The sequence below is a fragment of the Anopheles bellator genome, chromosome 1, assembly GCF_943735745.2.
Source record: "Anopheles bellator chromosome 1, idAnoBellAS_SP24_06.2, whole genome shotgun sequence".
In the NCBI taxonomy this organism is placed as follows: Eukaryota; Metazoa; Arthropoda; class Insecta; order Diptera; family Culicidae; genus Anopheles; species Anopheles bellator.
Window position 1 is genome coordinate 3214433 of NC_071285.1, and position 12720 is coordinate 3227152.

Consider the following 12720-nt stretch of genomic DNA (forward strand, 5'->3'; position numbering starts at 1 on the left):
CCCGACACGGTTTACCACGGTGTGGAATTAATTGAGTTTTCACCCGATAGCGATCATCCTGGCGCGGATGCTTGCGGAGTGATGGGTCCATCAGCATCCAGCTGGACACAGTGTGGACATTGTCACTGTCTCGCCAGTTGCCACCGTCGTCGACGTGATATCGTGAACTGGAACGTGCTTCTGCTCGCATTTACGGTGGTCAGATGTTATCCGTCTCCCGTAGGTCCCCTTGATACCATACCAAATTCCAAGACTCATTCGAAGTAAGAAGACTTACTGAAGTGAGTTCAAATTGGTTTGTGTAAAATAGACACCTTAATACAAATTGGACTTCTCTGCTCTAATATTTGGCATATCTGTCTACTCGTCTATCTTTAAGCCAAACGTATGTTTAAGAGTTAAGAAAGAGTTCAGATGGCCGGAACCAAATGGTCTATAACCATTCCATCCAATCTAGACGTGCGGTAACAATCTTCAATTCGACCCCTAAGGCGCTGTTCCATTCCGCAGTTGATCTCCATCAAAAAGGGACACAATGTTTGTACAGGTTTCAAAGTCTTATATCCTGGATTGGAAGATGGATTGAAGCGGGTCCTCGAACGCCGAAAACGCCGGCCACGCGCTACGGTGGAATGTTCGGCCAAACCTTCTTCGCTTGCCACAAATCCTTGATGTTGGCCTCGCGAAACGAGAACCCGTTCGTTCGGGTTCGCGTTCGTTAAGTTTCCGGCAGCATAAAAACACGCCAGAGAGTATGCTCACGAACGGTGGATCGGCTCTCCGGAAAACTCTGGGAAACTCTCCGGGAAACTCTCCGGGAAACTCTCCGGAAATGCTCCACCGGTGCACTATGCGAAAAAGGTGGTCATAAACCAACTTGAAAAAGTGAGGATTTTAGTTATATTTTCCTAAAATAGATCATTAGAAAGGGAACGGATCCTTCTTTGATATGAAAAAATGAAAATTCAGTTTGACAATGATTGTACGTTTTGTCGGGAATTATTATAGAAAATTACTACAAAATACAGTTTATCAACTTTAGTAATGAACTAAAATTGTTGCGTGACCTTGCGCTACTAAACTGGGTATTGTAATTAAATTCAGTAAAAAAAGGTATAAAAAGTAATTCCCAAATCCCGTACAAATTCCCCATTCTACGGGCGTCACGTAACGCATCGTAACCCCTTCAAAGGGTTACTCACCCGTTACTTGGCTAGTCTTCGATCCCATTTTTACTGATCGCCTCTAGGGCCATAAATAATAGTCACTCGTCGGAGATGGCCTTAAACGCCGAGGGGCGTCAAATGCCGAGCCTCTTCCGAACGTCGTCCATCACTAGCAGGCCTAGTTGGGATAACGGAATGCATCGCCGGGATGGTAAAAAAACATGTCAACCCTTTAGCCAACAGGCAGAGCAAAACAAAAAAAAACGGTTAGCACATCGTGGCTGGCCATTGGCCAATCGCACGCACTACGTCCCAGCCAACAGGTTACGTATTTCCAGCGGTCCTTGAAAGAATCCAACCGGTCCCGGCCAAAACTGGCCTTGTTCAGCAAGTAGCCAAATGATTTATTGCAAATGAGAAAAGTTAGGCACCCGGAACTGGTGCTCAAAAGACACGAAAGCTTTCCCGGGGAGTTCCGGATGTGACGTGTCCTTTAAAGCGACACACCGACCGACGAGGGCCAAGGTTCAAGAATCGTTGCAAGGGGTTGGGATAACTTTCGTGAAGAGGGATTTTGAGCGATTTACCTCTTCTAGGTTTGATATTTTTTTCCCCTCGGAAAGCTTGAAATGGACAGAATGTAGTTTTAAAGTTTACGCCCGCTTGATAAGAGGCTTTCCGAGCGGGAGATAAGGATACTCTGCCTTTAGTTCGGAAAAAAGAAATAAAAATTGATCGAAACTGATAAACTCAAACAAACACCAAAAAGATCCTTTCAATGTAGAACAAATTAGCACCAAAGTGCTGACGACTTCAGTGAGTAAATGTGCGTAGAATTGGTTAAGCCGTCTCGGTGAACCTGGGGCCCTTTAAAGCGCCCTTCAGGAGCAAATTGGATGCAACCGACCACTGGAAAGCAAAAACAGTGGAACATCCTCCCACCCTCGGTATGGCCGATAAATTGTGGTCCTCGCGTTTAAATCGCCACCGGACTTGTACCGGCGTTGTTCCGGAGCGCTACCGGTTTTGCTGGTAGCTGTTTTCTTTTTACTCTCACAGCGCCCATGATGCACGGCGCTGAGCCTTTACAGTCGGGCACACAAAATATGCTCTACGTTGTCATAAAATCATAAATTTGAATTTTTAACTATTTTAATAATTTAGGTTCACATCTATGTTCTAGCGATAGCAGATACAACCAAACGATGTTACCGAAAACAATAGTCTTCCATTTTGTGTGCTAGTGTACTCTGGGTTCTGGTTCCTGTATTATTGCTCTCATCAGCCACCGTGTGGTGTACAGTTGCAGACCTCATATAGCCGCCCTCGCGAAGCCTTTGAAACATCAGACATCGATGACGAGGCCGTGCCTGCGAAACCGCGGAACAAGAGTCCTTATCGACAACCGCTCGGGACGAAGTACATCGGTGTAACAATCTCGTAAATAGTTGAACCTTTCATCTTCCCCTCACCATCGACCAGCGGCACAATAAACAATAAGCGAGACGCGCCACGCACTCCCGGGCGTTTGGGCGTTAACTGTTCCGCCAGATCATATTACTTTGGGCTCAGGGCATTTTCACGCTAACTACCCTTTACTACACATATCCTGCCACTAAACCACCAACCAATCTTACAGGCCGTGGTCCAAGGTTTCGTATTGTGATGCAAATGGGAACATCAAAAGGAGGCACTTAGGACTGGCGAACTTTGTCTTCGCCGTGGTTTCGTGGTTGGTGCTACATGAGCTGGAATGCCGGACAGATATCACAAATCCGCCACCGTAACTCTTACGCGTTTGCGGCTTTGCGCTTGCTAATAAATTTACAACTTTGGCATGATTCGCAAAGTTGGATGCCTTCGGCGGCCCAACTTCGTGTGTCGCTTCGGTGTTATGTGTGCAATTAATAATGCGAAGTTATGCGAATCTACCAGACGGCCAACCGCGCGCCGAGGAGATGATCTGGATTCCAGAGACTGAGTCAGCGGTTCAAACAGGCCGATCAACAGGACTTTGGTCTCCAACCTCCGAAACAAATGAAAAGTGGAACCGTTGCACCAGAGCAGGAAACATCTAATGATGGCATTTTGTGAACATAATAGATACATATTTGGTTACTTACACATTACGCACCCAAAGCAGCTGAAGGCGGTAGAAAAACGTTCAAAATATGATACATTTTCCCAAAACACTCACTTCTTGTTTGTTAAACTGTTACTAATACTGAGCTACTACGATTTTCAAACTTTTCTTGCTAAAATCTTTCGTTGAAATATTTCATCGTCATTTTTCAACTTTAGTTTTCGAAAAGGCTTTACTGTGAAAAGAGCCACCTGGCGAGAAAATAATGAACTTTGTCCGTAAGAGAGAATTTTTTTCTAGATTAGACGAACGATTTAGATTTTAGATAGTAGATCTGGATCTAGATTTTCGCGTAAACTGGAAGAAAAAATAATCAAAAATAAAACTACAATAGATATTAATTTTACTTATGAGCGAACAAATGCACAGAGTTACAGCCTGAACCTTTCGATGTAAACATCTGGTCTGACATTTGCGGCACGCACACACTCACTCGATCTGTCAGTGGAACTGTCAAACTCGTATTACATGCGAGCAAGAGAGAAAGATAGCTGGAGTCCGGGCGGGAAAAGAGCCCAGACTGCTGGTTCACGCGACGTGTGAGAGAGCGAGAGGGAAACTAGAGATCTGTCGAAAAAGCAGCAAACCATCAGTTTCAAGAAGAGCTGTTCGAGAAAGGCGAAGCGAAGAAAAAATGGATATCTTGTGAAAAAACAACTTCGATCATTGTTTCGCGCCGCGTTCGTAACACAGTTTTCCATCGCGAACACAGAAGGCCTCTCCGTCGAAGAAAATCAGTGATAAGGTAGCGTGCTGGAAAAAATCGGACCAAGGATTCCTGCGACATAGTTGTTGCTGTTGTCCTTTTGCACGCTGCAGCTGAACAGTGAAACCGTTTCTGTGCGAACCACCAAATACGCCGTGAATCTGGTAAACACATAGAAAAGATGCAAACCACGTCCAGATGCCCGATAATCGTTACAATTTCGCTAGCAACCTGGTTCTGGAGCCGAACCGAAACCATCCCCACGTACCACTAGCAATCGCTAAGAGTAGTTTACAAATCCCATTCGGGGTGGCGGTGTCGTAAGTTGTAATCGCGATAACAGAAGAAAAGTCGAAGAAATCGTCTCTATTGTCGATTTTTATCAACAATTGAATCTCATACTGTTTTCCTTTCACGGCTGTCAAACGCAGGCAGGGCGGCTTTCGCGAAAGAAGATTCTTTCGCTGAACTGTTTGTGTGGAAAATGATTGTGTACCCGTCCATAGGCCTGATCCTTGGTGCCAGAATAACCCTAGTCGGTTAAACGACGATAATAACTACGCAGCTAACCCGCAGTCGAGGACAAATTTGAAGATCTAAATCGTCTCTCTGAATCGTGGAGTTCTGCGCATGCATTTGTATGGCAGTCGTAGTTTACGGCCTACTGCCGGCAGAATGAAGATCGAAAGGGTGGACACCTACGGGGTTCGCAGTTTGTTCAATTCAAAGCTAGATCTCAGTGCACAGTGCAGGGCAGATGTTAAAGGAACAAGAGGCAATAGAAAAGTGATGGTCCAACAGGAAAAAAGAGTGCCCCGCACAAAATAGAACGTGTTAATTTGATGTATCACTCCCTTGTCTCGTTTGACAGGATACCCAAGCTGGCCATTCGATGTAGCAAGAGGCCGATTCTCTCGTAGTTCAATCAATTTGTTTCCAAGACTGCGATTTCCTCGGTCCGTTCCTTGGTTGGATGAATCAGCAGACGCAACAGACCTGCGGTGGCAAAGAGCACAATGCAAAGCTTGGAAACAGCATCATGCCAAGAAGCCGATGTAAGTATTGTCCCCCCAAAATAGATTTCTTCTTAGATTGTGTCAAAATGTTCTGTCTTTTTTCTTATGTTATAGTTTATGCTAAATGATGCTTATCGTAAGCTGAGGAAATCTCCATCGCGGCAATCTTCTCTGTTAATCGATCCGCCACCACAGTATCCCAGTCTGCCAAGCCCAATACTAAACGACAGCACCCCGCTATTCAACACATCAGCATCACCTGGGGATAGTTCAAATGCTTCACCATCGCCAACGTTTGCGTCGCTAACTGCTGGCCATTCCACTTCTCCACCAGCGTCGTTACTGGCATCTCCATCACCTTCGTCCTCTCCGACAGAGCGATCAACATTGGCGGCGGCGACGACGACGACGACCACACCCGCATCCGGCACCACTCAATTGCTACTCAAACAGATCGGCAGCAGCCCGAAGCAGGCCCAAATAGTCAATCATCATAGCCACTACAACGTTCATCACACAGAGAAACGGGTGGCTAGCGAGTCATCTGGCTTCGGAAGTGGAACGCCATCCAAAAAATCGAAACTCTCTGGCTCTCCCACAACATCGTTGTCGTCGTCGTCGTCGCCGGCATCCTCATCGTCGTTCTTACTGCAACTTTCGACGACATCTGCGCCACTGTCTTCCACGAGAGCGAATCTTCATTTGACGCACCAGGAACAGCAGCAATATCATTATCAGCACAGACCTCATCACCAGCATGGAAGTGCAACAGATGTCACGGGTGGAGGCAATAGCAGTGTCGATGGAAGCGGCAGCGGGTATAGTGGCGGCACTGTTGGCGGTAGTAACTATAGCAATAGTGGTACCACTGGGAGCAACAGTGGCTCCGGTTCCGGTGCAGCCCCGGCACAAAGGTTACCAAGCGTTGGTTATACGGGGGTGACCAGCTGTATCGGTAGTGCGAAATTTAACATACATGACAAACTTAGAGAATTGTATCTGGAGCTGCTGGCCGAGGACAGTGCCGAAGTCGATAGACTGAGCTTGAAGAATACGTCTTTCCTGCTCGAAAAGCTCATACTACGGGAGCACCTCAACACGCTGATTGTTAACCTGTATCCGGGAAACAAAGGGTACTCGCTCGCTTTCAGATTAGGGCCGCGAGATGACGGTAGTCGTAATGTATGCAATTCACCAAAGAAAACGTTCACTGCCAATTGCACTGACCTGGATTTTTTTGCTTTTTAGCTATCGAAGAGCGGCGCCATGGTTACGTCGATAGTGGGCACCGGGGTAGTTCCACAGCTGGTGTCGGACAGTGCGTCGTCGAGTGATACAAGCAGCGAACACCTGCAGGAAACTATGCGATGGCCATATGAAGAGGAAGAACTCTTGGATTGCATCGACCGCGAAGAGCTTCCCTTGTTGTTAGTGGACATACTAGCGAACAAGTGCCCAGGTCTTTTCTATTGTGGTTGCGTGATTGCCGAGGTGCGCGATTATCGGCCATGGTTTCCTATACATACCTGTGATACTTTTCATGTGTTGCTGAAGCCCACCAATCAGGTAAGTGTTGGCGGCTGTCGGCCACAATTCGGATATTTTATCGCGTACCTGTGCACTGTTTCCTTGGTCTTAGACGCTGCTGGCCGACATAAATCTTTTGACTTCGGATGGTGACTGGAGTGCGGAGGACAAACTGGCTCTTGAAAGCCAGTTAGTGCTGGCGACAGCTGAACCCCTGTGCCTCGATCCGAACCCGGCAGTCGGGACAATGGCGATCAACCAGCAGCACCGAAGACAGTTGCTTAATACGGCGCCGATACGACGTCAGGCGAAGAAGTTTTCGCAAGTCGCCGTCAACCGAAAGCGGAAAACCGATCAGTTCACGCACAACTTTGGGCTAGAGTTGAGCGACTTCATAACCAAATACAGGGCCCGGCCACCGCGTCAGCAGAATGCTCGCCGGGGTGTCGTTAGCTTCACCATGCCGAAGAAACCATCGGATGTCGTTCCGGCAGTGAACATACCCAGCCTGGAACTGCCGGAGCTCGCCACGCCCGTGGATGTAAATGTGGAAAAGGTCGCCCGCAAATACGAGGCACCGAAGGAAACCCGAGAATGCATCCCGCAACTGATGGAAGAATACATTCTCGAGACGGACAGAGTCGTAAATCGGGGTGATACGCGCGTGTACCACATTAAGCTATCGATCTTTCAACGACCGTCGAACTCAGAATACCTCGGTGAACTGTACGTCGATCGAGACTACCGGGAGAACGAACGCAATGGAGAGTCTTGCCAATTTTCGCTCGGCACTCGCGCCCATGCGCATCGCTACATACAGCAGTTTACAGAAATATTCACCGAGGAGGGTCGAAAATCTGTCAAGATAACACATTTAGTGCCAGGGCAGATTCCTAAGGTTCTTCATACGGCCGGGATGCGAGAGCAAAACGTTCAGCAGCAGCACCAACAACTGCAACAGCAGCAGCAGCAGCACCAGCAGCATCAACAACCGCATCATCAACATCAGCAGCAACCTCAACAGGTGCTGCAACAACAACCTTCAAATCACCATCAACAACAGTTACAGCAGCAGCAGCAACAATCTATGGTGCAGCAACAAATCTCGCAGATCCAGCAACGACTACAATCCCATTCAACGCAAGCGCTATTGACGCGTTTGCAAGCAACTAACCCTGCACTGGCCACTCAGATAGCCTCGGCCACAGGTGCCAGTGCGAACATTACGCTGAACGCAACGAATCCGAGCACACTGCCCGGCAACCAGTCGCAGCAACAGACGCAGCAACTGTCTTCAACGTCGCACCCATCGTTGGCCCACCAGCAAATACTTACCGCGGCTGCCTCGGGTACCAACATTATCAGCATTGGTCCGTCTGCGGCCGTTGCAACGCAGTCGCAAACGCCGTCACAGCTTCAAAACGCACAACAGCAACCACATGCGCAGATTCATATTCAACAGCAACCCTTAGTTGCGTCTGGGCAACAGCAACTGTTCACCACCAGCAGTGACGGGGCCAGTGTTGGTTCCGTAATCAGTACGAGCACTGGGGCTTCCGCTTCAACTCCCCAAGGAACGACAATTACTTTGCAGTCGCAGCCTACGCAGCACGGTCAAACAACTCAACAACCTCAGCATACACTGAGTCTGAGCAATGGATCACTCCTGCTCGTCCAGCCTTCCGGGCAGATATCGAACCTTACGATGACCACCAATGCGGCGGGACACCAACAACTAGTTGCTAGCAATGCTGGAGCCGGAAACACGGTGGGCAATTCGAGTGGTTCGCAAGGGTTTACGTTTGCCTCCGGAGCGCAGACAGCCACTATCATCAACCAGGCTGGTGCTCGAACACTCGGAAATACCGTTCCCCTGCTGGTCAGGCTGGATAATGCGAAGGTGACCAGAGACACTGCGGGAAATCTCATTTCGACCTTGGCACAGCAAAACCCTTCCACTCAGGTGCAAATTCAGCAACAGCAAACTGCGGCTTCCCAGCAATCTCAGCAACCCCAACAAGGCCAGCAAACGCTTCAACTACAGTCGCATCAACAGCAGCAGCAGGCCAACCAAATTCATACAAGCAATCCCGAAATTAAAGCCATTGCTATTAGCATTATGAATTCGGCAAACCAATTTACAAACCGCCAGCAGCAGCAGCAGCAACAGCAGCAACAACAACAGCAGCAGCAGCAGCAGCAGCAGCAGCAGCAGTCGAATGTAAAGTCCAATAGTAATGCGGCTATACTTAGTCTCCTGAACAGTGCTCCCGCAGCAATGACCAACTCTCCCGTCTTGAGCAGTAGCCTTACGTTGCCGGCCGGCAAAACGGTCGCTGACTTACAACACCATCAGCAGCAACATACGGTTCACCACCAAAGCGGCGCTGGTGGTACAACAACTATAAGTGGGAATGCGGCCGCCGCTCTCTTCAACAGTGTGGGAGCACGCAAAATTAGTATACAGCAGGCACAAACCGGTCAGAATCGAATTATCAATCACGCCAACCTGATCACGGTGAGCAGTGCTCCGACTGGTTCCAACAATCAAACGCAGCTGATCAACATCCAAGCAAACGATCTAGGGTCAGGTGCCACCGTTTCCCAAACGGTAGCATCTCAGCAACAATCGCAGCAGCCACATCATCAGCAATCACAGCAACCGTTGCAAGCAGGAAATATTCGCGTGACCATGTCAGCGCTAGCCACACAACTAGCATCACCGCCGGCTATACTTACCACCTCGAATTTGCCACAAAGCTTTAATGTTGTTGCGGCTTCTTCGGGGACAACAACTGTGGGAGGGAACAACGGGAACACCGCGACCTTTACCACTTCTGGCACATCGACGGGAAACAAACTGATCATCAACAGTACGAATCAACGTGTGCTCAATATAAACCCAGCGAGTGGAACCACCTCGTCCATGGCGGCCGTCGTTGCCGGCGCATTAGGTGGTACGATCCGCCGCGTGAACACCCCGGGTGGTGTTGCAACGCCTGGCGATGGGATTCAGCTGCAGATTCAGGGGTTGACTGCTGCACCTTCCACAAATGTCCAAACTTCAGTTGGGAGCGTTAATAGCCGTACCTTAGTAACAGACCAGCTGCAGATTCAAAGCATTGCTTCGCCAGGCAGTGATCATTCGAACACATCTTCCACTTCTCTGACCAGCAACAACAACAGTGGCGGAGTTGCACTGAACAGCAATACCGGTGGTAGTAGCATTATCTTCAACAACATGTCCGGCTTAAGTGCACTGCTTGCCAACAACTCCGCATCGTCTGCGGCTGCAACAGCTCCATCGATTGCGCTCGGCAGCGATGGAACAACGACGGTGGTTGGTTTGAACGCATCAACCAACAACCTGAGCAGCAGTAGCACCGGTGGCGGCAGTGCGGGAGTCGGTGGCAGCAATAGTAATAACACTAACTCAGCATTAATCGAAAGACTGACTTCATCTAGTAGCATAAACCTAACCAATAGTAGTAACCTGACCGCGAGCCCCGGACTGCAGTTTACAATACCATCGTCGAAAGCACCTCAGCAGCAGCAACAGCAGCCTCAGACCCATTTGCAAATACAATCACCCGCCAGCTCGATATCGCCGCTTTCTAGTCCTCCGCCGCAGGTTACCATCCTTCCGCAATCGCAGCAGCCTCAAAGTCAAACGCAAGTTTCTACGGCTCAGCAGCAACAGCCTACTACCGTTAATCTGCAAGGCTTAAACTTTGCCAGTCTTCACGGTGCAATGGCGTCAATTCCTGGATTGCAAAATGTGCAGGTAAGAACTTCCTCTATTTCGTTGTGCGAAACCAAGGTCATCAACTACTTTTTCTTCCGGCTTAGGTACAAATCCCTGGACTTGCTCAGCCCATTTCGCTGTCTCTTTCCACTCCATCCGGGACGGCGGCAGGTGTGCTCAACAATAGTGGTACCAGTAGTTCGGGTCAAACGACCAGTTTACTTGTATCAGTTCCAGTAACCAACACTACACAGGCAGTGCACACCATCAATGCAGGCGGCGGCAATAGCATACTGACTGGCAACTCGCAAACGACGCAAACGGTCGTTTTGACCAATCCCCAAACAAGTGGCTCTAGTTTGCTCTCTCTTCCTATTGGTATGATGGTCAATCCGTTCAACGCGTAGTAATGGGAGTACCAGAATGATTGACAATGCCTTTCTACTTTCAGCACAAATCGTGACATCCGGGATGAAAGGACTGGGCCAGCAGAGCATGAGAACCGGCACACCACTCACGGTTAACGCGGGGCAGGCGGGGCAACAGATACAACTGCTGAACATAAGTCAACGGCCACGCACTGGTCAGCTGCCAGTGGGAAGTGGTGCAGGGACAACGCCCATCATGACCAAACAGCTTGCAGCTCGCGTAGCTCAACACCGGCAAATGGTAGCAGGCGGGGGATCCACAGTAAAGATTGCAACACCTATTTCCGGTAAGTTGAGGAAGCCGATGAAACCCTGTGAACAGCATGACTGAATCCATCGCTCTATCGCTCTCAAAGCTTCTCACCACGTTGGCCAGATGAGCAATGCTTTAAATGTGACTGCAAATGCCACTTCGAATCAACTTGTCATGACCACGAAACAACTGCACCTGAAGCTTCAGCAACAGCAAGCGCAGCAGCAACAGCAGCACCATCCTCAGCTGCAACAGCAAACGCAGCAAATTCTTACCAACAACCAACCAACAGTCGGCACAAACACTGCTCAAATTCACATTCAGCAACCTACTTCGCAACAGTCGCAACAAATACTGCAACAGGGGGCTCCGCAACAACCGCAGTCTACGCAACAGATAAGTATCATCAACAACAGCGTGATGACGCCACTCTCTCTGTCGAGCCCGGCTACGGTAGGGCCGGTTACTACCCAAACGCAGCAAACGCACCAAAGCATTAGTGCCCTGGCGGCTGCTGCAGGCAAACACAGGCGACGATCTGCGGCCGACATGAATAAGTAAATGCTCAACTTGTTGGAGGAAGAGAAGCTGTCTGGCAAGCGCTCTTCAAATCATAAAAGAGCTGTTAGTGTTAAGTACTATAGGACTAGGCCTCTAACATAATTGTCGTTTTATCGCTATCATCAGGCGTTGATAGGTTATTGCGACGGGTTCTCTTCTAATGGCGTTGTCTAAGAGATGGGTCACTGAACAAAAGCAGAAACCAATGAATAACACGAGTGCACTGAGGTCTCATTGGCAAAAATGGTTGCCTGCAGAAGTCGTTAATGTGGGAGAGGATGCGATAATATCTCCCTAACGCTAACTGTTGAGCTGATAGGTTCTATGGCACGGTGCTGATACAATGAAATGCTGAGAGTTTCTGTCCGGTGCATACTTTGGCAGTGTATCTTCCGTTGGTCTGATTTCTCAACCAAGCCATCCATTCTTCAATCCGGCCACAAGTAGGTAACACTCTATCGGCGTGGTGGCTGTTGGCCGAACACGTGTAGCCACGCAAGTGTCGCACGTGTTTATCCTTTTAAAGCATTATTTTTTTAAGATTTGACTCTGCGGTCAAAGGTGTACAATGTAAGAATGATTCCGTTTGCGTACAGTAAAAGCCTTTTGCCAAATATTCGATGTCTTGGTTAATGGTTAATTTTCGTACCTTCCCTACCAGCTTGTCCGACAATCACCCGGGAACGATTTGTTGCGGAACATAGGTATCGATTTTTAATTTGTTGTTCTAATGTGAAACAAATCGTGATTGATACATGGCACATTGGATATTTGTTTGTGCAACGCCACCGAGTCTAATTTAATTTATATTTCGTGCATTCTACTTGTCAAAGTCCCAACTGTCGTACTCAAAATAAGTTAGATTTCTGCCGGTCAGCTAGAAAACGGGGCTAAACTCTTTGTGCGTAAGAAATCGAGCAAGGTATTGGTATCTTTGGTTCTCGTTTCGGTTCAAACCTGCTCGCTAGTGATAACACAAAATTGTTTTAAATCCTGAAGTAGCTGAAAATATGGGAAACATAGGCTATCAGCAATATTTAAACGCGGTAATACACTATAGAACTACGGAACATCACCGGGTCAGCACACTGCTGCCATTATGTTGAAATGGATGGCTCTAAATAGGAACCAGATTTTACCACACGACATCCACACTTCCCGCACTGCAACTGGCC

At 48.4% G+C, this 12720-nt stretch overlaps 1 protein-coding gene across 1 annotated transcript; it reads left to right on the plus strand.

Moving 5' to 3' along the window:
• Positions 1–5031: 5031 nt before the first annotated feature.
• Positions 5032–11717, plus strand: LOC131216506 (mucin-19). The gene is made up of 8 exons (XM_058211014.1): positions 5032–5070; positions 5146–5786; positions 5886–6213; positions 6280–6597; positions 6671–10342; positions 10408–10681; positions 10755–11018; positions 11088–11717. Exons 1-8 carry the CDS (start codon positions 5032–5034, stop codon positions 11543–11545), a joined length of 5994 nt encoding a protein of 1997 aa, XP_058066997.1. The 3' UTR covers positions 11546–11717.
• Positions 11718–12720: the final 1003 nt, after the last annotated feature.

What these genes read in the sequence shown, in the direction of transcription:
- LOC131216506 (XM_058211014.1), top strand. Translation starts at nt 5,032, where the DNA reads ATGCAAAGCTTGGAAACAGCATCATGCCAAGAAGCCGAT. An exon ending in CAGCACAGACCTCATCACCA is followed by an intron (nt 5,787 to 5,885) that starts GCATGGAAGTGC and finishes TAGTAACTATAG; the next exon opens with CAATAGTGGTACCACTGGGA. An exon ending in CTGGATTGCAAAATGTGCAG is followed by an intron (nt 10,343 to 10,407) that starts GTAAGAACTTCC and finishes CTTCCGGCTTAG; the next exon opens with GTACAAATCCCTGGACTTGC.